This window comes from Heterodontus francisci, chromosome 2 (assembly GCF_036365525.1).
Source record: "Heterodontus francisci isolate sHetFra1 chromosome 2, sHetFra1.hap1, whole genome shotgun sequence".
Classification (NCBI taxonomy): Eukaryota; Metazoa; Chordata; class Chondrichthyes; order Heterodontiformes; family Heterodontidae; genus Heterodontus; species Heterodontus francisci.
Genome location: NC_090372.1, coordinates 4,015,670 through 4,042,779, shown reverse-complemented (window position 1 = coordinate 4,042,779; position 27,110 = coordinate 4,015,670). Strand labels below are relative to the sequence as shown.

Sequence of the window (27,110 nt, the reverse complement as noted above, 5' to 3'; positions counted from 1 at the left end):
TCATTTTTGAAATAGCGCCATGGGATCTTTTATGTCCACCTGAGAGGACAGACAGGGCTTTGGTTTCTTTTTTTTTCTTTCGAGGGGGCCTTTATTCCTCAGGCCCCTAGGGCTTTGGTTTCATGTTGCATTCAAAAAATGGCACCTCTGACAGTGCAGCACTCCTTCAGGACTACACTGGAGTGTCAGCCTAGGTTATTGCACTCAAGTCCTGAAGTGGGACTTGAACCCTTAACCTTCTGACTCAGTGGTGAGAGTGTTACCAACAGAGTGAGAGCTGGCACATAGGCAGCAAATCGTTACTACACTTGGTTCATGATTCATCCATCAGTAGTGTTTGGAATGATGCCCACCAGTTAGTTTTCTGCTACTTTTATGTTATAATAGTTTAGTGGACAACAAAACAAATGCTGTGTGTGTGCTCCCTGCTACACCTGTGCTGATTTCCCTTGTGGCAGCTGTAGCAAAGACATAAATTTTTGGTGCCTTGTGGGCCAGCCATCAGGTTTGGCAGATCCTTGTCTGCCCAGTGTCTGATGGATTATAATATCAGGTGAGATTGTATACGAGCTCGAACAGCAGCAACTGCAGACTGGTATAAAGCTGCTCTCCTAAAATCACATTTGCAACGTAAAAGCACCCGAATGCTTCCACCCTACTTCGAGGATTTTGACGATAAGACGGATAGAGTCTTGAAAATCCCCCAAGTAGTTTATCTCATTTTACAGTGTTTATTGAGGATGCCAAAATTAAACTTTAGATTTGAACTCCATTTTGGACAGCATAAGTTTCAGATCTTCCCAACATGAATTGCAATTTCTTTTTTAACTGTGCTGTGTAATGTCACAGAGCAGTTTCGACTTTGCAAAGGAGCATGATAAGAGCTTAGGAATACATCGAGTATCCAGTCTTGGGTGTTGGAAAACTAGTTCAGCTCTGTTATGGAAATTGAATAAGGATTTACCTGAATGGTTCCAGGGCTGAGGTACAAGGTTAGGTTGGAGAAGCTGGGGTTAATCTTCTTGGAGCAAATGAGATTGAGGGGAGATTTGAAAGAGGTGTACAAGATTATGTTAGGCTTAGATAAGGTAGACAAAGAAAAGCGGTTCCCGTTAGCTGATGGTACAAAAACTAGGGGACACAGATTTCAGGTTTTGGGCAAGAGATACAGGGGGGGATGTGAGAAAGAACCTTTTTTTTTTTACACAGAGAGTGGTAATGGCCTGGAACTTGCTGCCCACGAGGGTGCGAAAGCAGAGACAATCAATTATTTCAAAATGAAATTGGATGGGCACTTGAGGGAAATAAACTTTCAGTGCTATGGGGATAAAGCAAGGGAATAGGGGAATTGGACTGACTGGATTACCTCACAGAGAGCTGGCATGGACGCAATGAGCTGAATGGCCTCTTTCTGTTCCATAATGATTATATATATATATATATATATATATATAATCATTATAAGAGCACATACCTCTCTCCCATCAGATTAAAAGGAACAAGGTGAAACCTTAGCCATCAGAAAGTTGCATAACCACTTTGCCTCAACAAAAACAGCTTGTATTTATATATTGCCTTTAATGTTGTAAAATGTCCCAAAATACTTCACAGGAGCATTATCAAATGTGATTGACACTGAACCACAAAAGGAGATACTAGGACAGATGACCAAAGCTTGGTCAAAGAGGAGGATTTTAAGGAGTTTCCTAAAGGAGGAGAGAGAGGTGGAGACATTTAGGGAGTTAATTGCCGAGCTTTGGGCCCAGGCATCTGAAGGCACAGCTGCCAATGGTGGAGCAATTAAAATCAGGTATACATCAAAAGGCCAGAACTGGAGGAACGCAGAGACCTCCAAGGGCTGTAGCGCTGGCAGTGGTTACAGAGATAGGGAGAGGTGAGGCCATGGAGAGATTTGAAAACAGGAAAGAGAATTTCAAAATCGAGGCTTTGCCAGACCAGGAGCTAATGTAGGTCAGCAAACGCTGAGCTGGTGAGTGAACAGAGTATCAAAGATCAGACTTGTGTTTTAGTAAGTTGGTCTCCATTTTTTTTGTTGTATTCTGTTAAGGTGCTCTGAGATTTATTTTCTCTTTATGTAATGAGCATTATCGAAATGTAAGTTGTTATTTTCAAGTACGTGTGCAAAATAGATCTGGCACATGCTTTACTGAAACTGCAGGTCATTTAAGCTGAAAACATTTAACCCATCAGAATAAGTGAGAAAGATGAAGCGTTAGGTTTGTCCAGAGAGGGAGAATGGAGAAAAATAGCATATATGCATCTTACTTCATGATAAAGGGAAATCTAATAGCTTTCCGGTGATGAACTCAATCTGCTTCTAATATATTCTGTATCCATAATCAGAATAGGGATGCTTTTGTGCAGAATAAGATTGTTCAATTAATTTGTTATTTAGAATAAATAAGGATTATTACACATGTTGACAGTTTATTCATATTACCCATTATGTCATGCGAGTTGTTCATTGCAGTCAATGCAAACAAATGTCCCTATCGTGTTATGATTGTAATGCTATATGTCTTCATTAAATATTTATGGAAATAACGAGGAACAAATGGTTTTGCTCCAAGTTGCTGACTTAGAAGATGCAAATATTGTTGGCAAAAGCCTGGATTTCTTTTCAAATGCCTTTCCTAGAGAGCAGTGAATGGAGATACAGTTCGAGGAGACATAAAGGTTTCAACTGTTAAAATCCACAATAGATGATGAAAAACTTCATTTGATTTAGTCTCTAAGAATAAAATGTAACTTTTCCAAGCAACATTAAATCCTCATTTGCAACATTTACAGGCTTCTGCAGGATCACACTTTGTCGATGGTCCTGAAGTTCTTCAGCACTGTTAGTATATCTGGGAATTTGCAAGAAGAAAATCACTTTTACCTCTTAACCTTGACCTTTGACCTCATCTTATATGTTTGAATCCTTCTTCCAGACGTCTTTCATCTGAAGGTTTCTGAATCAACCAGAGTTGCTTCTCTAATTGGTAGAATAAAGGCCAATGATGCTGATATTGGCGAGAATGCTGATATAGACTACAGCATCGTTCCTGGAGATGGGCTGAATGTGTTTGACATCACCTCTGATAAGACCACACAAGAAGGAGTTATAAACCTGAAAAAGGTTAGGATTGTAAGAGTGTTTCAAACAATATAAAACAAACAAAGGTTAAGCAAGTCAGTATAATCATGTGAATAAAAGCAAAATACTGCGGATGCTGGAAATCTGAAATAAAAACAAGAAATGCTGGAACCACTCAGCAGGTCTGACAGCATCAGCGATGAAGGGTCGCTGACCCGAAACGTTAACTCTGCTTCTCTTTCCACAGATGCTGCCAGACCTGCTGAGTAGTTCCAGCATTTCTTGTTTTTATTTTAGTATAATCATGTGGCCTCAGTTGCAGTTTATACCACAATAAATGACTCCTGTTTGGATCATGGTGCTGAGAATTCCTTTCAGAAACTGCAAAAAACATCTTGCCTGCTAAATATCAAGATTTTGATCTACCTCCTATGTTGCTATTATCTTTATTTTCTCTTTATTTTTTCTCACAATCACTATTTTGTCTCTCACATTTCTCTCCCTTCCCCAAAGCTGTCCATCTTCACATTGCTGTTCCACACTCCTGTTTGTCCTTCTGACGTACAGGTCCACAGGTCACTGAAAGTGGCAATGCAGGTGGATAAGATAGTCAAGAAGGCATACGGCATGCTTGCCTTCATCGGTCGGGGCATAGAGTATAAAAATTGGCAAGTCATGCTGCAGCTGTACAGAACCTTAGTTAGGCCACACTTAGAATATTGCGTGCAATTCTGGTCGCCATACTACCAGAAGGATGTGGAGGCTTTGGAGAGGGTACAGAAGTGGTTTACCAGGATGTTGCCTGGTCTGGAGGGCATTAGCTATGAGGAGAGGTTGGATAAACTCGGATTATTTTCACTGGAACGACGGAGTTGGAGGGGCGACATGATAGAGGTTTACAAAATTATAAGCGGCATGGACAGAGTGGATAGTCAGAAGCTTTTTCCCAGGGTGGAAGAGTCAGTTACTAGGGGACATAGGTTTAAGGTGAGAGGGGCAAAGTTTAGAGGGGATGTGCGAGGCAAGTTCTTTACACAGAGGGTGGTGAGTGCCTGGAACTTGCTGTCAGGGGAGGTGGTGGAAGCAGGTACGATAGCGACGTTTAAGAGGCATCATGACAAATACATGAATAGGATGGGAATAGAGGGATACGGTCCCCGGAAGTGCAGAAGGTTTTAGTTTAGGCAGGCATCAAGATCGGCGCAGGCTTGGAGGGCCGAATGGCCTGTTCCTGTGCTGTACTGTTCTTTGTTCTTTGACTATCACTGCTCTCTTTTCCACTTTCGGGATGATGTTCTCCTAGTTGCAATCTGAATTTACTTCCCAATCTCAGTTCCACAAATGCCCTGAACTAACTGAAGTTTGACATGAAGCGCAATATGAACAAGTTGTTAACTGCTGTCAATTCTCTATTCTTCTTCTGCCATTACAATTGTGTCTAAAATCCACAAAACTTTTAGACAAAATATATTTGATTCATGTTTTAAGAAATTATTTTGATGGGGAAATTTTATGCTTTCCTCTACATCGAGTTTGGAGATGGGGAGAGCATATAACTCGATGGGATGGGGGTGGGGTAACCCCACCATCTTCCTGCCTCCACCCAAATTAAGTCTGGGGCAGGAAAGCCTGTGAACTGCCTTCTACCCCACTGCCAATTGAGGCCCTTAAGTGGGCAATTAGTGCCTAATTAAGGGCCTCATCCCGCCACAGCCGAATTAGCCCAGCAAGCCCATGCAGGTTATTTTCCGGTTCCGGGGCGGTGGGCAGGTCTCTTGTTTAAAGGCACTTAGTGCATGATCAAGGGACCGGCATAAGGAGAACCACTCCCTGCCCTTGCTGCCGATCACCACCCTCCCACAATCTCTCCACTATTGCCCCGACCCCGCAAAACTCCTCCCACTGTGACTTAGCAGTGGCCTGGTTCCAGGGCCTCAGGTGAGTCCAGTACCAGATGCACTGGCTCTGCGGTGGCGCTGCTCAGTTAAAGAGTTGCCAGCCTCTGATTGGTGGGCACCTCTCATCAGACGGGACTTCCGTCACCGGGGTCCTTGATTCCACCGAAGGCCCGCCACTGTCCGCTTTAGTGCCTAATTGGCACTTGATTTGGCAGCCCTTCCCCAGGGGTGGCGACGCCAGGCTCTCACTGGCACTTTTGCCACTGGTCGAGAACCCTATTACCGAGACAAAATCCTGGCCAATGTGTGCCATACTGATAAACAATTAAACTGGAGTATAACTTCCTCCCCTTTATATTCCACCTCCCAGCCTCCCATAAGATAAAGTCAAACATTCCATTCGTTTTTTTGATTACGTTTTGTACCTGTGCACCAGCTTTTAGTGATTTGTGTACATGGACTCCTAAATTCCTTTGCTTGTGCACAGTTTTAAGTCTCTCGACATTAATAACATATTCTGATGTGTTTTTCCTAGATCCAAAGTGGATGGCTTCGCACTTCTAAACATTGAACTCCATCTGCCAGTTTTGTCCACTCACTTAATTTGTCTATATCCCTTTGAAACATTCTGCTGTCTGCACAACATACTGTGCCTCCTAACTTAGTGTCATCTGCTAACTTGGATGTATAAATCTCAATATCTTCATCCAAGTCATTGATTCATGTGATGAAAAGTTAATCCTGTACAGATCCCTGAGGAAGATTACATTTCACCGGAGTATTTTCCCATCATCCCTATCTTTATCTCCTACCTCTCAACGATTACTAACCCATATCACAAGGTTAACTCCAATTCTGTGGGCTTTTATTTATGATAGCCTGTTATGCAAACTTTTATCAAATACCTTCTGGAAGTTAAGAAAGGACAACATCCATAATGGCACTAAAATAAAAGCAAAATACTGCGGATGCTGGAAATCTGAAATAAAAACAAGAAATGCTGGAACCACTCAGCAGTTCTGGCAGCATCTGTGGAAAGAGAAGCAGAGTTAACGTTTCGGGTCAGTGACCCTTCTTCGGAACTGACATATTAAAAATGTCACAGGTTATAAGCAAGTGAGGTGGGGGTGGGGCAAGAGATAACAAAGGAGAAGGTGCAGATTGGACAAGGCCACATAGCTGACCAAAAGGTCATGGAGCAAAGGCAAACAATAAGTTAATGGTGTGTTGAAAGACAAAGCATTAGTACAGAATAGGTGTTAACGGACTGAATATTGAACAGCAGCAAGTGCAAACATGAAAAAAACAGTGGGTAAGCAAACTGAACAAACTAAGATGAAATGAAATAAATGCAACAAAAAAAAGGTTGTAAAAAATGTAAAAAAGAAAAAAAGAAGAAAGAAGAAAAAACAACTAAAAATGAAAGTAAAATGGGGGGCTGTCATGCTCTGAAATTATTGAACTCAATGTTCAGTCCGGCAGGCTGTAGTGTGCCTAATCGGTAGATGAGATGCTGTTCCTCGAGCTTGCGTTGATGTTCACTGGAACACTGCAGCAATCCCAGGACAGAGATGTGAGCATGAGAACAGGGGGGAGTATTGAAATGGCAAGCAACCGGAAGCTCAGGGTCCTGCTTGCGGACCGAGCCATCCATAATTGCACGGTTGGCCACCAATGTCAGTGACCTCCTCAAAAGAATTCACCTCGAATAGTCAGGTGTGGCCGAACCTTCACACATCAATGCTGAGTCTCTCTGATCAGCACATATCTGTCCAAGTATTCGGTCACTCTGACCTTGTTGTTAGATTCCAGTAACCTCCCCACAACTGCTGTTAAACTGATAGGTCTGTAGTTTCCTGTTTTTTCCCTCCCTTAAATAATGGAGTGACGTTCACAATTTTCCAATCCAAAGACACAGTTCCTAAATCTAGACAGCTTTGAAAAGTTATGACCAACACAAATGCAATTTCCTCACCTATTTCTTTCATTACCCTTGACTGGAATCCATCAGAGCCTCAAAATTTACCCATCTTAAGTCACATTATTTCATCCATTACCTGTTTTTAGACTATTTTCAATTCAATAAGTTCCTTCTCTTGACTTTTTTTTTGTTTTCCCTTGCACCACTTACATGATGTCCTCCTCTTCTACTGTGAAGACAGGTAGAGCGTACTCATTGAACAGTTTGCCAATCCCTCCTTGTCCTTTATGGTCTTACCTGCAGCTCTCTTTAATGGGTTCATATTTCTCTTTACAACTTTTTTTTTATTAATATATGTATATAAAAGCTTTCACTGTTGGATTTAATGTTCTATCCAAATTTTTTTTTCATATTCCAGTTTTGCATGTTTTATTATTTTTATAGCTCTCTCAGTCCACTGGATTTGCACCATCCATTGCTTTTGTATGTTTTTTCTTTCAGCTTGATACTATTTCTTACCTCATTGATCAAAGTCAGTTAACTTTCATGCGGAGCTTTTGCTTTTCAGACCCATGTACCAGTTCGGTATTGTACAAGAATTTTTTGAATGCCTCCCAGAGTTTGTCTGTAGCTTTATCCGTTACCAGTTCAGCCCCATTTAATGTGGTTAATTTATTTCTCATCCCTTTAAAGTACAATGCATTTCATTCATCTGATAATACCTGGGATGCGAGGGTTGACCTATGATGAGAGGCTGAGTAAATTGGGCCTATGCTCTGGTGTTTAGAAGAATGAGAGGTGATTTTATTGCAACATACAAGATTCTTAAGGGGCATGATAGGGTAGACACTGCATCCACTAAAAAATCATAAAGCAGAGATATTAGGTAGGCTGGCTGTAGTTACAGCTGATAAGTCACCAAGGCTGCCTAAGGTACATCCAAGGAACCTGAGTGAAGTGTGGAAATTACAGAGGCACTGGTCGTAATCTTCCGATCCTCCTTAAATACAAGGGTGGTGCCAGAGAGCCAGAAAATTCCAAATGTTACACCCTTGTCCAAAAAAAGAGTGTAAGGATAAGCCCAGCAACTACAGGCCAGTCAATTTAACCTCAGTGGTGGGAAAGATTTTAGAAATGATAATCCGGGACAACATTAACAGTCACTTGGACAAATGTGGATTAATTAAGGAAAGTCAGCATGGATTTGTTCAGGGAAAATTGTGTTTAAGTAAATTGATTGAGTTTTTCAATGAGGTACCAAAGAGGGTTGATGAAGGTAATACGGTTGATGTGGTGTATATGGGCTTCCAAAAGGTGTTTAATAAAGTGCCACGTAACAGACCTGTCAGCAAAGTTGAAGCCCATGGAGTAAAAGGGGTAGGTGGCAGCATGGATAGGAATTTGGCTGAATGACTGGCAACAGAGCAGTGGTGAAAGGTTGTTTTTCAGTCTGGAGGAAGGTATATAGTGGGGTTCCCCGGGGGTCACTATTGGGACCACTGCTTTACTCGATCAATATTAATGATTTAGACTTGGGTGTACAGGGTACAATTTCAAAGTTTGCAGATGAGACAAAACTTGGAAGTATTGTCAGCTGTGAGGAGGGTAATGATAAACTTCAAGAGGACATAAACAGGCTGGTGGAAAGGGCTGATACGGAACAGATCAAATTTATTGTAGAGAAATGTGAAGTGATACATTTTGGTAGGAAGAATGAGGAGAGGCAATATAAAATAAAGGATACAATTCTAAAGGGAGTGCAGGAGTAAAGGGACCTGGGGGTACATGTGCATACATTGTTGAAGGTGGCAGGGCAGGTTGAGAAAGCGGTTCATAAGACATACAGGCTCCTGGACTTTATAAATAGAGGCAGAGTATAAAAGCAAGGAAGTTATGGTGAACATGTATAAAACACTGGCTCAACCTCAACTGGAGTCTTGTGTTCAATTCTGGGCACCACACTTTGGGAAGGATATGAAGATACTGGAGAGGGTTCAGAAAAGATTTGAGAATGGTTCCAGGGATGTGAGGTTTCAGTTACATGGAGAGATTGGTGAAGCTGGGGATGTTCTCCTTAGAGAAGAGAAGGTTGAGAGGAGATTTGATAGAGGTGTTCATAATCATGAGGTTCTGGGCAGAGCAGATAGAGAGAAACTGTTCCCATTGGTGGAAAGGTCAAGAACAAGAGGAGACTGATAGATGGTAATTGGCAAAAGAAGCAGAGGTGAAATGAAGAAAAACCTTTTCAATACAGTGAGAGGTTTGGATCCAGACTTCACTGCCTGAGAGTCAGGCGGAGGCAGATTCAAAAGTGTATTGGATAATTATCTGAAAAGGAAAACATATATAGGGCTATGGGGAAAAGACCAGCGAGTGGGACTAGTGGAGTTGCTCTTACAGACAATTGACATGGACATGATGGGTCGAATGGCCTCCTTCTGCGTTGTAACTATTCTATGATTCTGTGAGCGGTTATTTCCCCTGGATGGAGAATTTAGAAGATGGGAGTGCCTTCTCAAGATAAGGAATTGATCATTTAGAACTGAGATAAAAAGAATTTTTTTTCACTCAGAGGGTTCTGAATCTTTGGAATTGTCTACCCTGGAGGGTTGTGAATACTCTATCGTTGAATAAATTCAAGGCTGGGATAGATAGATTTTTGGTGTCTCATGGAACCAAGGGATATGGCGAGTGGGCAGGAAAGTGGAGTTTGAGGCAGAAGATCAGCCATGATATTGTTGAATGGCGGAGCAGGCTTGACAGGCCATGTGGTCTACTCCTGCTCCTATTTCTTAGGTTCATATGTTATTTGGTATTTGATAGAAGTTTGAAAAATAAATAATAATAGTTTTTAAAAATTTTAAGATACTCCAAACCTTAGCAATGTCTTTGTATGATCTTATTTTCAATATTGATGGCCTTATAAGTTTTTTTTTACATATATTATTTTTAATACCTGTTCATTATTGTTTAAGTGACATTGTGTATCTTCTTTTCCAAAGCCATTGGACTATGAAAATAAAAAATCATACATCTTCAAAGTAGATGCCATAGATCCCCATCCAGATGATCGCTTCCAATCAATGGGTCCTTTCAAAGACACAGCTACTGTGAAGATCACCATTCTCGATGTGGATGAACCTCCCATATTCAGCAGACCCTTTTATGTAATGGATGTTTATGAAGATACCAATGTGGGCAGTATTATAGGTGCAGTGACAGCACAGGATTCTGATATTAGTGACAGTCCTGTCAGGTAGGCCAAAAACATTTCAACAAATTTTGAAAGAAAGAAATACTTGCATTTATATAGCATCTCTCACACCCCCACGCCCCAAAGCAATTTACAGCCAATGAAGTACTTTCGAAATGTAGTCACTGTTGTAATGTAGGAAATATTTGGAAAAATTTTGTTCTACTTCCAACTGTGCACAGATTGAAAACTCTGCCTACACAATACTTTAAGAATCATGTTGAAATACCAGCTGAGTCATTAATGATAGATTGGAGTTGCAGTGACAGAATAACTAATTATCAATTGACTACAGTGGGATAGCTTCAGGGCTGATTATCCACCCGCTAAAGGTTTAGTGTGCGACCATGTGTGAGATGGCTGTTTGACAAGCTTCTTAAGCAGCTTGGGAAGAGCTTTATTGAGATTTAAAACCTCTGGATTTGCTTTTATGATCAGCTGCATGGCCACAAATTGCACCCTTCGTGATAGTTTGGTCACAGGCTAGTCTCTATAGTCTTATTCTTAAAGTGCTCAGATACCCTGTCACTTAGTGAACATTGTCCACTTTCACTTGAAATAACTCCCAAAGGCTGACACTCCAGTGCAGTACTGAGGGAGCACTGCACTGTGGCAGGTGCCATCTTTCGGATGAGATGTTAAACTGAGGCCCCATCTGCCTGCTAGGGTGGATGTAAAAGATCCCCTGTCTTGCCTTCTTTCTTGTTCTCGAAGGGATAAGGGGACAGTGTTTCAAGGTGAACAATTAATTAATTCAAAAGCAAAATACTGCAGATGCAGAAATCTGAAATAAAAACAGAAAATGCTAGAAATACTCAACAGGTCAGGCAGCAGCTGTGGAGACAGAAACAGAGTTAGTGTTTTGGGTTGATGACATTTCATCAGACTTGAATTAACTCATTTGAATCAATGCAAATGTAGGCTCTCAGTTCAATTCAGCGGTCTATATTATCAGTAAAACTAATGTCCCACAGATCCAGCAAGTGGCACATGTTATTGTTTGTGGAAGTGTAAAATGTTGCATTGTCTAAATATGGACAGAATTAGGATTGTACATAATATGCAATTTTTCAACAATCATGTTTCTCCAATAGAGATCTTACAGAACATTACATTGATTCTTTTAGACAAATCTGGCTTCCTGATAACATGCTAAACCAAGGCCCCATCTACCTGCCCTGGCCGTTATGATGGAGATACAAGATCCCATGGAAATAGTTGAAGAAGGGCAGGGATTTCTCCCAGAGTCATAACCAACACTCCTTCCACAACTAACACCTTCAATAACAATAGAATTGGATGGTCATTTCATTTGCTATTTCTGGGACATTGCTGAACACAAATTTGCTGTGACATTTATTTACATAACAGTGACTACACTTCAGAAGTAATTCATTGGTTGTGAAGCACCTTAGAGCATCTTAAGCAGTGACAAGGGCCCCAAGTTCTTTTCTCTTTTCTATATTTTCAGACTACAGCAGCATTCCTCAAGTATATCAAGGGTAGTTGAAAATTACAGAATGGATTACCCTCAGTATGAAAATGCCAAGAAAATTATTTAAGAAATTCAAACAATCTCAGGCCATTTGATTGACTAAGTACACTTCTTAAACAATCACAAAATGTGCACATTGTTGCCAAACTCAGATGAATAATGGCCAAATGAGTGAGAGCAAAGCGCTCCTGGTGTCAGTGGAACTATACCTCAGTAATAAATCACTGACTTCGGGGAAAAGGGGGAAAGAGGTAAAAACTTTTTTTTTAAAGAAATCTTTGACTACAGACGAAAAGTTTGAGATGAAATCCCTCTTTTCTTGCGATGGACGCTGACTGTTTTATTTCACATTAAATGAGCTGCTGATCATCACTGAATAAAGTGCAGTTATTATGTTTCAGTTGCTAATTCTTGACAGAAGTGAATATTCTAAAGTGATTTTGCTGCTGGTGGGAATCTTTGTTGGTAATGCAGATTGGTAATATTACTGCTCAGCAGTCAGTCAATTTGTACCAGTTATATTTAGCACACTGGTTGAAAGTGTCCATCATCGTGACAGCCCCTAGAAGGAAATAATTGCATTTATATATTTTGTTTTATCAAATTCTCAGACCGTCCCAAAGTCCTTCACATCTTTTTTGAAATTGAGTCACTATATTATGTAGGTAAATCTTGCAGCCAAATTATGCAAAGCCATCTCCCACAAATAGTAAATGTAATCAACTGCCAGCAAAGAACTGACTCAAAATAGAACAAGCTTCAACAAAAATATATGTATGAATCAGTGTTTATTAAAATTTGTAATATATACAATAGCTATTTAAAAGTGTAATCTTATTTTGGATTTAGAGCAAGGTTGTAATCCAAGAGCAAATGTATCAAATTGGATAATTTGGGATAAGAGCATCATAAAACATCAGGAAGAATTGATCCTTTTGGTTATCTATTCTGCTCTTTGAACAGACCACAGACAGACAGTCACTTTTGTACCAATTTAATCCCCTAAAAGAAGCATTTGCTTAAATTCTTTTTGATTCCCGAGGGTAACTAAACAAAACTCGAGAATGTTTATGGAAATATCTATAAAGGCATTGTTTCTCTCTAGTCTAATACTCACAGAATTATTGCAGCACAGAAGGAGGCCAGTCAGCCCAACGTGTCTGCACCAGATCTCTGAATAAGCAATTCACCTCGTGTCATTCCCCTGCCTTCTCCCATTCTTCCTTTTCAGATAACAGTCTAATTCCCTTTTGAATGCCTTGATTGAATCTGCCTGCACCACACTCTCAGGCAGTGCATTCCAGAGCTCTGCTTGAAAAAGTATTTTCCTCATGTCACTTTTGCTTCTTTTGCCAATTACTTTAAATCTGAACCTTCTTGTTCACGATCCCTTCAAGAGTTGGAACAGTTTCTCCTCATCTATCCAGACCCCTCACGATTTTGAAAACCTCAATCAAATCACCTCTCAGCCTTCTCCTCAAAGAAAAACAGTCCCAACTTCTCTAATCTATCTTCATAACTGAAGTTTGTTATCCCTGGAACCATTCTCGTGAATCTTTTCTGTACTCTCTCCAATGCTTTCACTTTCTAAAGTGTGGCGCCCAGAACTGGACACAATACTCCAGCTGAGCCCGCACTAGTGTCGTATACAAGTTCAACACAACTTCCTTGCTCTTGTACGCTATACCCCTATTAATAGAGCCGAAGGTATTCTCCACTATTAACAAAATCTCCCCCAACTCCACGTCTCAATCTCTTCAAATGTTGCAGAATTAATCTATGATGACCATTTTGGGATTATAGTGACAGACTAATCAAACTGATCTAGTCATTTGTATTGCATTTTAATGGGACCTTGATCACGGTTTAATGTGTGAGATTTTTCACTATTGATTTTGAGTTCTAAGGCAAAACATATTTTACGTTCCATTTATATTCTACCAGCAATTCTGAAAACAGCAAGCTTGGGCAGACACAGTTACACTCAGCACTGGCATCTTTATTGATCAATACAGGAATGACACGGAATAGTCAACCTGATTTTTTTTTTGAAGTGACATCATGAAAGGCTCTTTGAACACTACAGTAATTTGGAAACAAATTCAGAAGATCTCATTTTTGATAAACTGCTGCGAATGGTTCATGGTGTAATAAATAAACAAGCATGCCGATGTTCAGTCACACGCAAAATGAAAACTAATGTTATGCATACTTGGTGCTTGTCCAGAAGATTTATGTTACTGATATGGCAGACATGCTGACCAGAAATGGTGGGTGAATGAATATTGACTCTACATCACATACATAATTTGTTCTGATCTCAAATAATGGCATCTTTGTTTTGAAAGCTCATGGGCCTGGACTTTGCAGACAACACTGAAGGAACGGCCCTCTCCATTCACTGGTTGACAACTGCCCACAAAACTGTTCTGGGCTTCTGAGTGGAAGCTTGCTGTCATCGGGTGTCTGATTCAACCCCCTAGAGGGGATCTGTGGCATGTGTGAGCAGGGAAAGCAACAGTTGGCTCTTCAACCAATCAGATTGAGGAATACAGGGGGAAATTTTATTCTAACTCACTGGAAACCCAAGGGATCCGGTTTTACACTCAACCAATGGGAGCGATTTTAACCCAACCCGCCAGTCGGGAAAATGACAGGATTGGGTCAATGCTGGTTTTGCATCTGCCCAATTTTACTCTCCATTAAAGTCATTGAGTAATACTACATGGATGTAAAATCAGCGTTCCACCTAATCCTATGGGTTAACCAGAGAGTGGCTAAACTTGCCCCACAGAGTCAAACCAGAAAGTATGAAACAAGAATTTTAAATTAGATTTAAATCATGTACAGAAAGTGAGATAAAAGGGAGAAATTTTAAGGGACCATTTGAGATGAGAATGGAGACAGGGGGTTCATAAAATAGGGACAGAAAACATCGGACAGGAAATCCGACATCATGACGTCCCTTCCGAATTTTACTGTCAGTGGCTGACACGGAGAGCAGACTTTGCACATCCACGAGGAGGGAAAGTAGTTAAGGTATTTATGAGCCTAATAGACAGAAACCTCATTCTCCATTTTGCATTTAACTGATGACACACAGGAGCCAAGGGGCTTCAGGGCCTCGCCTGATTAAAAGGAGGGGACAAGGAGGTGGGAGCTGAGTGTTGGCTTCACTGGGAAGCCATCAGTTGAGGCAGCATTGCTTGACAGTGAGGCTGGAGGAGGGAGGGCATCAGGAAACACTGTCAGGGATGGCGGACAAGGTGCCAGCACTGTGGGGGAACCAAACCAGGGTGCTATTGGGGCTATGCCACCTCACTGATTTATGGGAATCTCTTGCCCGAGACCACCCAAAATGGCGAAGAAGCATCCACGATGGTGCCATACAGTTCAAACAACATCAACCTGCCCAGGCAGTGACCAAGTGCAAACAGCAGAAGGAGCGTTCAGAATTTCGAGCATCCCACTCGACTCACCAAACACCACCTGCCCCACCTGTGACAGAGTGTACGGATCCAGAATTGGACTATTCAGTCACCAAAGGACCCACAACCCTGGAGTGGAAGAAAGTCATCCTCGTTCCCGAGGGACTGCTAAGAAGAAGAAAAAGCATTGTCACATCATCGGAAGTCAAAAGTGAGGGGAAGGGAGCGGGGGTCTGTTTGTCTTGAAGGTGTTGGTCAGGGAGAGGCAACCTGTCATGTACTTCATTTTCGTTGAGGCCCCCGTTGAGGAGGAGGAGGAGCAGCAGAGAGGGATGGAGGTGCTTGAATCATCAGGGGCACCACTGCCATTTGAGGGCACACAGGACGGCCAGCCTTGGGAACAAGATGCTGGAGAAGTACACAGAGAGGAATGCCAGCTGCCTCCTACTCACAGTAGAAGCTACGCTCCAGAGAGGATCTACTGGCCAAGGCTCAACTACTTGCAGATGTCTGAGAGGCAGTGTTTCCAAAGACTGTGTCTCTCCATGGACGCTGTCAATGATCTAGGTGCCATGATGCAAAATGAGCTGAGCCCATGGGACTTGGTGTGTACCTGATGTCAGTGTCACTGAAGATCACCGTGACACTTAGCGTCTATGCCACCGGATTGTGCCAGGGATCCACTGGAGATATGTGTGGAATTTCCCAGTCTGCAGCTCATTGCTGCATTAAGGAAGTTCAGCAGGGTCAGCAACTATGGGCTGGTGTTACCGGGCTGCATGGCGGGGGGTGGCTGGAAGATCATTCTGGCAGAGGCCTGCTCCAGAGCCCGATGCCAGGAGGGTCCAGTCCAATCTTCCCGGGAGAGGTGAGGTTCCATGGCCCTTGGTGCATTTATAAAAGCGAGGGTCACAGGGAATGGAAAGGCCCTGGTAATGGTGATGGACAGTAGTTATCAAACCTGGAAATCAAACAGTTAAGTTTCATTCCTCATGATTAATCAGGACTGATTACAAATTGTCAGAATCTGAGCAGCTGATGGAAGGAAACGAGGTGCCTTGTACCTCAAATGATCATGTGTTTTGTGATGAAGGTCCTGAGGAAGAGAGTACAGTAGATCAAGGGCTGGATAGTGGTAATGTGAGAGATCACGACACGCTGGACAGAGCTATCACATCCTAAAGCCAATTGCCCTGAGTGCATACTCGGGTGTTATATATTCCAAAGGGGTCGAGTGAGTGTAGGGGTGAAACAATTGTGGGACGTGCAGGAAAATATTCAGGACGATGGCCAAGAAGCAAGGTCCATGGACTGGCAGAATTGGGTGAAAGAGTGAAGAGTAAGAAAGCACAGAGCACATTCTAATAGTGTCTGAAAGTGACTCTTCCATCAGGAAATAATCAGATACTGGAGAAAGGGTTAGTGTAAGAGGGAGATCTAACAGTAGTAATCCCGAAAGACATCAATTGCTGGTAGAGGCCGTAGTTTGAACAGATTACACAATGGAATGAAGGCTGGAGAACAGTCTTACAATCGAACTAGAAGCAGCCGTCTTCATGACCGTGACGTTTTGGTAGCTGCCATTAATTTTGTCCGTTCTATGGACCATTGTAGAAAGACTAAATCTGGTTGTCAGCTTTATAAAATGTAGAATGAAAATATTTGTCTTTATCCCATACCTTTAAATCCATGGCAACTACCTCGTTAAAGTCACGTGCCAATGGGAGGCTGACAATAGGACATGATGGCGTCCTCTGATACTTTTTACAGATTTCGCAAGTTTCACCAATCTCTTCTATTATCCTTGTATACTCTTCATCAATCACACCTGCAACCTTTAGCAGGGATTTATAGTCTTTGATAAGAAGATTGATCAAATTGTCTCTATAACTTTAAGACAATTTGCTTTTTTCTTTGGTTCCTATCACCTGATGTCTCTGACTAGAAATATCAGGTTTTGTTCAGTGGATACAACAATTCCCTGATTGGGTAAACTGCAAATTCACTGACTTTCCAAAAACAATTGCCTTATCATTCTCCATATCAAGTTTCATTTGCGCCTTTTTCTGGGAAGGTTTCTTCTTTGGCCTCCTTGTCTCGCGAGACAATGGGTAAGCGCCTGGAGGTGGTCAGTGGTTTGTGAAGCAGCGCCTGGATTGGCTATAAAGGCGAATTCTAGAGTGACAGACTCTTCCACAGATGCTACAGATAAAATTGGTTGTCGGGGCTGTTACACAGTTGGCTCTACCCTTGTGCTTCTGTCTTTTTTCCTGCCAACTGCTAAGTCTCTTCGACTCGGCACACTTTAGCCCCGCCTTTATGGCTGCCCGCCAGCTCTGGCGATCGCTGGCAACTGACTCCCACAACTTGTGATCAATGTCACAGGACTTCATGTCGAGTTTGCAGACGTCTTTAAAGCGGAAACATGGACGGCCGGTGGGTCTGATACCAGTGACGAGCTCGCTGTACAATGCGTCCTTGGGGATCCTGCCATCTTCCATGTGGCTCACATGGCCAAGCCATCTCAAGCGCCGCTGGCTCAGTAGGGTGTATATGCTGGGGATGTTGGCCACCTCGAGGACTTCTGTGTTGGAGATGTGGTCCTGCCATCTGATGCCAAGGATTCTCTGGAGGCAGCGAAGATGGAATGAATTGAGACGTCGCTCTTGGCTGACATACGTTGTCCAGGCCTCGCTGCCATAGAGCAAGGTACTGAGGACACAGTCTTGATACACTCGGACTTTTGCGTTCCGTGTCAGTCTGCCATTTTCCCACATTCTCTTGGCCAGTCTGGACATAGCAGTGGAAGCCTTTCCCATGCGCTTGTTGATTTCTGCATCGAGACACAGGTTACTGGTGATAGTTGAGCCCAGGTAGGTGAACTCAAGAACCACTTCCAGAGCGTGGTTGCAGATATTGATGGATGGAGCAATTCTGACATCCTGTCCCATGATATTCATTTTCTTGAGGCTGATGGTTCGGCCAAATTCGTTGCAGGCAGCCGCAATCCTGTCGATGAGACTCTGCAGACACTCTTCAGTGTGGGATGTTAATGCAGCATCGTCAGCAAAGAGGAGTTCCCTGATGAGGACTTTCCGTGCTTTGGTCTTCGCTCTTAGATGGGCAAGGTTGAACAACCTACCACCTGATCTTGTGTGGAGGAAAATTTCTTCTTCTGAAGACTTGAACGCATGTGAGAGCAGCAGGGAGAAGAAGATCCCAAACAGTGTGGGTGCGAGAACACAGCCCTGTTTCACACCACTCAGGATAGGAAAGGGGTCTGATGAGGTGCCGCTATGTTGAATTGTGCCTTTCATATTGTCGTGGAATGAGGTGATGATACTTAGTAGCTTTGGTGGACATCCAATTTTCTCGTAGTCTGAAGAGACCACGTCTGCTGACGAGGTCAAAGACTTTGGTGAGATCAATGAAAGCAACGGAGAGGGGCATCTGTCATTCACGGCATTTCTCCTATAGCTGCCGAAGGGAGAACAGCATGTCAATGGTGGATCTCTCTGCTCGAAAGCCACACTGTGCCTGTGGGTAGACACGCTCAGCCAACTTCTGGAGGCTGTTTAAAGCGACTCGAGCGAAGACTTTCCCCACTATGCTGAGCAGGGAGATTCCACGGTAGTTGTTGCAGTCACCGCGGTCACCCTTGTTCTCAGAGGGTGATGATATTGGCATCACGCATGTCCTGTGGTACTGCTCCCTCATCCCAGCACAGGCAAAAGCAGTTCGTAGAGTGCCGAAAGTATAGCAGGCTTGGCACTCTTGATGATTTCAGGGGTAATGCCGTCCTTCCCAGGGGCTTTTCTGCTGGCTAGAGAATCAATGGCATCACTGAGTTCCGATTTTGTTGACTGTACGTCCAGCTCATCCATGACTGGCAGAGATTGGGCTGCATTAAGGGCGGTCTCAGTGACAACATTTTCCCTGGAGTACAGTTCTAGGTAGTGCTCCACCCAGCGGTCCATTTGCTTGTGTTGGTCAATGATTGTGTCCCCTGATTTAGACTTGAGGGGGGAGGGGGTGCGATCTTCCTGATGGTTGGTCCAAAAGCTCTCTTAATGCCATCATACATTCCTCTGATGTTTACTCAACAGTAAAAGGTATCTCACTAGACATTACCTCAGTACCAATAAAGTGGCTTACTCCAGTTATTTTACATGAATTACAACTCTCTTCAGTAACTTCAATGTGTTGTCATCACCAAACCTAAAGCAAGTAGTACTTTTATATTCCGTAACATTACATTGATCCTCATGACTGAGTAAATCCAGATACCATTTTAACCAATCTGCTCCACATACTGTCGATGAGCAAGCACTAACACAGCACAGTTGAATGAATCTGCAACTAATGTTCATCACAGGACTATAACACCTTGAGACTAGTACAATTCATTCAGGGTCATCATTATCTTCCTGTTCTGCCTCAGAATTCTGTCATGTCATTTTGAGGACCCTGCCTCTCTGCTTTTGGCAGTTTGTTGTATAATGATACTGCAAGTCAGACCTGAAACACCTGTTAACTGTTACTTGGGCATTCCTGGGATTCACATAGAAAATAGGAGCAGGAGTAGGCCATTTGGCCCTTCGAGCCTGCTCTGCCATTCATTATGATCATGGCTGATCATCCAACTCAGTAGCCTGTTCCGGCTTTCGCCCCATACCCTTTGATCCCTTTCGACCCAAGAGCCGTATCTAACTCCTTTATCGTTACATAGAAAATCCTCATTCACTCACCTATTATTGCTGTTCTAAATCTGTCTTCTGCTTTAATAGTCAGACCTGCTAAAGGTGCTTTCATCCACATTTGTCCTGTCTTTAACCCCTGCGTCTCGTATCTGGACCATTTTGAAATCCGGCATTCATTGAGTCCTCCATTCTTTGTGTCACTGCAGAATGCCCCACTTGTTCTACCAGGGCTGCAGGAAATGACTGTTTCCCTAGAAATCCTTAAGGCAGCAGACATCTGATCTAACAGGGAATCTTTTTTCTGAGAACCAAACCCAATTAGAACCAGGAGCCTGTCCATATACAATACCCGAGCACAATTTAGCAATTTAAATGCTAGCACTGAACCAAAGATCTCCAAATTGAATTTCTTCAATCTTCTACACAGTCAGTTAAAGTCCATGGTATATTCCTCCATCGAATAACCATCTGTTTTGCAGAATCTATCAAAGTCTGACCATGCCTCATAGGCATTTAATAGATCATCTCTCTTGTAAATCTCATTCAAGCATTCTAACGGAAGATCCAAACCTTCATCAGTATCCAACTGACAAGCATCCAGTTCAGAAAATACTTCTGATTTTACTTTTGGTAGGATTTGACAAAACCAAGGCCATACCTTGTTTCCTCTTTGGTAGAGATGTAACCTGTGTCCACATATCCGCTTCATTCTTCCACTGGTCATATGCTTCATACTCAGAAAACATCGGAAGGAAAACATACCCTAAAAATTTACACTTGCTTTCTGCCATTTTCCAGAATAGCCACTTGGATTTTCATTTTCTATTAGAAATAAATTCTTACTTTCCAGCCTTCACCTTTAGGCAACCATCCTCTGCTACCATTTTATACTCCAGGAAGCTTATTGAAGGATTAGGCTGGAGCCAATCTTTACTCAGTCTTGCATTTATTTTAAAAAGTACAATGATTATAAACTGCATCTGCTCACTCAAACCTTCACACAGTTTCAGTAAGTGTCTCCTTATATATATTCAAGTAAGACCCTAATTAACACTCTCCACCTGCATACGATTAAACACAATTAACAGCCAATACTAATTCAATTCTGAAGAAATGAAACTCCAAACTTGTAAAATTAACTTTTCAGGGCCAAAGAGGTTGTTTGGCAGTGACCATTATATCACACTGTTAAAACACTTCTGCCTGAATGTACCAGACTTAAATGTTTCTGCCAGGTTTAGAGGATATTTTGTTTTTTATTTGTTCATAGAATGTGAGCACCGGTGACATTTATTGCCCATCCCTAATTGTTCTTGAGAAGGTGGTGGTGAGCTGCCTTCTTGAACTGCTGCAGTCCATGTGGTGTAAGTACACCCACAGTGCTGTTCAGGAGGGAGTTCCAGGATCTTGACCCAGCAACAGTGAAGGAATGGCGATATATTTCCAAGTCAGGATGGTGTGTGGCTTGGAGATAAACTTGCAGGTGGTGGTGTTCCCATGCATCTGCTGCCTTTGTTCTTCTAGGTGGTAGTGGTCATGGGTTTGGAAGGTTCTGTTGTAGGAGGCTTGACAAGTTGCTGCAGTGCTTCATGTAGACAGTACACACTGCTGCAACTTTGTGCCCGAGGTGGAGGGTGTGAATGTTTAAGATCTGTTCATGAAAAAAATAACTAATGTTTGAAAATAATTTATAAAATGCCATGTGTTATCATAAAATTTTGAAATGAACAGAAGTTTTGTTCAGTTAACTGGTGTGTTGACTTGTTTGTGCATAATTCTGCACCCTGTGAGTTATATAAGGTAATTTTACAATTCCACACTGCCTTGTATTGTGGTGTTATGAATCAGAAATCCAGGGTTGTGCTGCCCACAATTTTCTGACCATTTATGTTACTGTTCGGAAAGCCATGGGCAGCATGCATCTAAGTTTATGATCATGCTGTTGCTGGCAAGGCTCATCACCAACAGTGTGATCAACATCAAATTACCCCAATAATGGAATTTTCATTCTCCCTTAAAATTAAGGTCTACAGAGGAGCCATCTTGGAATTGGAGATGTAATTGACTACTGCAAAATGACACTAAGTTTGAAAGCCTTGATTGGCAGGATTCAAGTGAGACTTTCTAATTCCCATTGGGAGTACAAAGAACATTCAATATTCAAAGATTTCAAATTTGGATCTCAGGTTATTGTGAACTGAATAACATAGTCGACACAATGTAGCATTAGGAATTAACTGCACAGTAGTCACCTGGCTTGGGGTTGAATTATACAATCGGATTACGTTTTCACTTACACGCTGCATGTCAAGTTGTTCTGGAAGCGGATTACATTCTAAGGCAAATTGACAGGTTGTGATTATGAGAATTAGTTAACATCAGTTTAAGCAATGCTTTGATAACAGTGGCAAATAGAATAATTAAGTGAATCATTTAATTTAGTTGACCAGAGCTGATCAAGTCAACAGCTTTGGCAATTATTGCTTCTTTTTGTCTATTGAGCCAATGTGTATTGTTTTTTTGATTCAGTTATTACTGGTGTTGAATTACCCTGAAACTCCTGAAAGATTTACATGCCTATAGTGTTTTCCTAAATTACATTTTGGAATATTAACACCAATCTTTATTTTTGTCACTTCAAGTTGGTTCAAGTATTTTAAAATCATGAAACATTTAATAATGTGTAAAATATATAAAACTATACTATAGCCTGCTACCTTGACATATTGCCATTTCCACTATATAGAATCTTCTTCTTAAAATTTCTTCCTTCATAATCTCTAAGCATCCGTTTTAATTTCACAAACAAATCCCTGGTGTGCTTTTCTTGTGTATAACTTTTCCAGTTCCCACCCTAGTTTCCATATGCTCTTGTTCTAATTATTGTTTCATTTTTGGCCTCTATTGCTCTATGTTGGTCTTTTCACTTGAGCTGTATCCAAAAGTGAATTAATCCAATGCTGGATGCTCAGAAAGCTCCTGGATTTTGAAGCCCTTCACTGTTGTCCTATTCTGTATGAAAAAAAATCTGCATAATTATCCATCTGTTCATTACCAATTAAAGCAACCTTGGGGAACAGTTGTAAACATTTGTGTGTTGTTGATACGTCTGAATAATCAATATTAATTTCAGGATTCTGACTACTTCTTTCAATAATAGTGGAATCACCATAGCTTATGAATTATCTTCATTCTGCATTGTACATCCAGTAGCCAATGTTCTTTAAACCTGATGTTTGCTGGTGGCTTGGAGTTAAGTATGTTCAATCCAGCACCTTAAACTCCAGCAAACTAAGTCAGACACAGGGCTTAAGTGCCTATATCAAATAGTGTCGCCTAGATATCAGTTAATCACTTCTGTAGGTTCTACATTTCAAAAGAAATAATCTAAGCCTAAATAAGTGATGACAATCCATGATCGTTGAAAGTCAGGATCAGTGTCAGACAAAGGTATTTTATATGGGGGAATCCTCTCCAGGGATAACTCAGATAAAAAGGATAAGAGAAGGTGCATGGAAATTATCCTTTCATCTCTTGTAACACCGTAACAGGATGTGCAGGAAGGCAGAGGTTATATACACTTGTGAACATTATCCAATATGGGGTCAATTACATACAGAAAGACTTAAGCACATTTATTCTGCAATATCACAGAGCCCAGTCATCGCAGAATATCATCAGCCTTATCAAAGAATCACCTGCAGTGTCATCTCTTACCATTCTTGCATTGCTACCTCTGGTGTCCCTCAAGGATCTATCCTTGGCCCCTACTATTTCTCATCTATGTGCTGCCCCTCGGCGACATCATCCAAAAGGCACAGCTCCAGTTTTCACATGTACGCTGACAACAGCTGGCTGTTCCTCACCATCACTTCTCTCAACTCCTCCACTGCTTCCAAATTGTCAGACTGCCTATCTGACAACCAGTACTGGATGAGCAGAAATTTCCTCCAATAAAATATTGGGAAGATTGAAACTATTGTCTTCGGACACCACCACAAACTCCGTTCTGCTCCCTAGCAACTCTCTGAACCAGACTGTTTGAAATTTTGGTGCCATATTTGACCCCGAGATGAGCTTCCGACAACATTTCCATGTCTATTTCCACCTCTGTAACATTGTCTGACTTCGCCTCTGCCTCAACTGAAACGCTCATCTATGTCTTTGTACCTCTAGACTTGACTATTCCAATACATTCCTGGCTGGCCTCCAAAATTCCACCCTCCATAAACTTGAAGTCATCCAAAATTCTGCTTCCCATGTCCTAATTTGCACCAAGTTCCATTAACCTATCACCCCTGTGCTCATTGATCTACATTAACTCCTGGTTAAGCAATGCCTCGATTTTAAAATTCCCATCCTTGTTTCCAAATCTCTCCTTGGCTTTGCCCCTCACTTTCTCTGTAATTTCCTCCAGCCCCACAACCCTCCGAGATCTCTGTGCTTCTCTAATTCTGGCCTCTTGAGCATACCCGATTTTAATTACTTCCCCATTGGTAGACATGCCATCAGCTGCAAAGGCCCTAAGCTCTGGAATTCTCTCCCTAAACCTCTCTGCCCTTTACCTCACTTTCCTCCTTTAAGACACTCCTTAAAACCTACCTCTTTGACCAAGCTTTTGGCCATCTGCACTAATATCTCTTTATGAGACTGTGTTAAATTTTTCTTTATAACACTCTTGCAAACAACCTGGGACATTTTAATACATTAAAGGTGTTATATAAATACATTTTTTTGCTGTTGTTATTGATGCAGTGTTCCTCTAATCGTCTCTTCATCTCAACTTGCCCACTGAAAGTCACCTTTAGGATAAGATTAGGGTATTATTCAGTGGCATTCTGGTTGGGATGAATTCTGTGCTACGGACAACTTGTCAATCCACTAAGGATTTCACATGATCACAAGATAAGTTTGAATAAGGAAAGCTATTAAGTCTGTTCTTCTTTTGATATGTACTGGATATTGTGGTCACGTACATGCCACTGCATTATCTTGTCTTTATGGAAGCTGAACTGCAAACCATTCCAGTGAGATGAGGCACAATTATAAAGCAGTAAACTGGTTACTTTACACAGACCTACATGAATGAACAGAAAGTTTCCAGTGACATATATCCATTTTTATTTGTCATTTCAATATAAAAATATAAGGTTTTATCACCACTGTAAGCATAGTGCACTGCCATGCTACCTGTCCTTAAGCTATCTCTATTATAAACTGTAATCATTTGTATCTTGCCCTGGAGTCTCTCTGTCTCTCGAACGAACTTATTCTGGCTCTGTAGGTAAAGGGAGAATTACATGGAATCACACAGTCATTACAGAAACAGGTTCTTCAGCCGAACCAGTCCGTGTTGGGAGTTTGTCTTCCATCTCAGCAGTACTCTACTCCCATGTGCATACTTCATTCCAATAACCCCTCATTCCCCCATCTTAAATCATTATGCCACATCACCTTTGCTTCAATCACCTTGTCAAGTCACGTATTCCATAGTCTTACAACCCTGTATGTAAAAAAAAAACATTCTGCTGTCTGTCCTAAATCTCTGACACTTAATTTTATGTCTATAATCTCTTGTTCCAGACTCCATTATCACTGTAAATGCTCTGTTTCTACCTAGTCTTGCCAATTAATTATTTATTTTAAATCTTTCTATAAAACTATTCTTTAATATCTTCTATTCTAACAAAAAGCTGCCCCAATTTCTTAAGCCTTTCGTGCTATCTGTATCTCCTCATACCAGGCAACATCTTAATGAATCTAAGCTGTATATTTTCTGTTACCTCAGCCTTCTTTCGATGAAGTGGAGATCAACACTGCATGCAGCACTCCAATGGTGATCTTTCTAAGGTTTAACATAGACTCACCATAATATCATGGCCTTACATTCTCGGCCTCTTGCAATAAAACCCGGTATTTTATTAGTTTTTTGTGGCCTGATTCAATTGAGGTATTGCTTTTAGTGTCTTGCACCCCCAGTCTCCCTGCTTTTCAACATCATTGAGTCTTCTTCCATTCCAAGAATAATTATTACTTCTTTAAAACTGAAATGTGCCCATCTTATTGACAAGGAATTCCATCTGCCACTATTGTTAGCCATTCCACAATCTTATCAATGATCCTCTGTTTCCTCACTCCTAATCAATTTTTAATCAATGTATTATACTTATTCCATATTCCTTAATCATCCTTGATAGTCTCCTAAGCAATACCAGTCAAGGGCTTTCTAAAAGTCCATGTGCACCACATCCACTGCATTTCCCCCATCCACATGTCTGCTTCTAATTATTTTCTCTTATTCTGAATGTTAGTAATTTCATGTTGCATTAAAAATTCCAATACATCTCCTACCTAGTTCTAAAACAAGCCTTTTGCAGTTACCTAGGTTAACACTGTCTCTCTTCTTGAAAATAGGAGATGGATGGAGAGAAACAAAAACAGTGGATCATTGGGATACCTTCTGGGGAAGGTGGGACCTGTACAAGAAGGACGGGTTGCATCTGAACTGGAGGGGCACCAATATCCTGGGCAGGAGGTTTGCTAGCGCTCTTCGGGAGGGTTTAAACTAGTTTGGCAGGGGGACGGGAACCGGAGTTACGGATCAGTGGATGGGGTAGCTGTTGAACAGGCAGATACAGAGTGCAGAGAGTCTGTGAGGAAGGTTAGACAGCTGACAGGGCAAAGTTGCAGCCAGTATGATGGGTTGAAGTGTGTCTATTTTAATGCAAGAAGTGTCAGGAATAAGGGTGATGAACTTAGAGCATGGATCAGTACTTGGAGCTACGATGTTGTGGCCATTACAGAGACTTGGATATCACAGGGGCAGGAATGGATGTTGGATGTTCCGGGGTTTAGATGTTTCAAAAGGAATAGGGAGGGAGGTAAAAGAGGTGGGGGAGTGGCATTGCTAAGCAGGGATATTATCACAGCTGCAGAAAGGGAGGTCGTCGAGGAGGGTTTGTCTACTGAGTCAGTATGGGTGGAAGTCAGAAACAGGAAAGGAGCAGTCACTTTATTGGGAGTTTTCTATAGACCCCCCAATAGCAACAGAGACACGGAAAGAACAGATTGGGAGGCAGAGTTTGGAAAGGTGCAGAAGTAACAGGGTTGTTGTCATGGGTGACTTCAACTTCTCTAATATTGATTGGAACCTCCTTAGTGCAAATAGTTTGGATGGAGCAGTTTTTGTCAGGTGTGTCCAGGAAGGTTTCCTGACTCAATATGTAGATAGGCCAACTAGAGGGGAGGCTATGTTGGATTTGGTGCTTGGCAACGAACCAGGCCAGGTGGCAGATCTCTCGGTGGGAGAGCATTT

The 27,110-nt window shown here is 41.8% G+C and overlaps 1 protein-coding gene across 3 annotated transcripts in view; it reads left to right on the top strand.

Annotated features, from left to right (window-relative positions):
* LOC137381317 (cadherin-12-like) overlaps positions 1–27,110 on the top strand; it is a 199,771-nt gene that overhangs the window by 95,321 nt on the left and 77,340 nt on the right. For all 3 annotated transcript variants that reach the window (XM_068053715.1, XM_068053706.1, XM_068053724.1), the window contains 2 exons: positions 2,955–3,142; positions 9,922–10,175. In XM_068053715.1, coding sequence (XP_067909816.1) covers positions 2,955–3,142; positions 9,922–10,175 — 442 coding nt within the window. The remainder of the gene's footprint in view (positions 1–2,954; positions 3,143–9,921; positions 10,176–27,110) is intronic.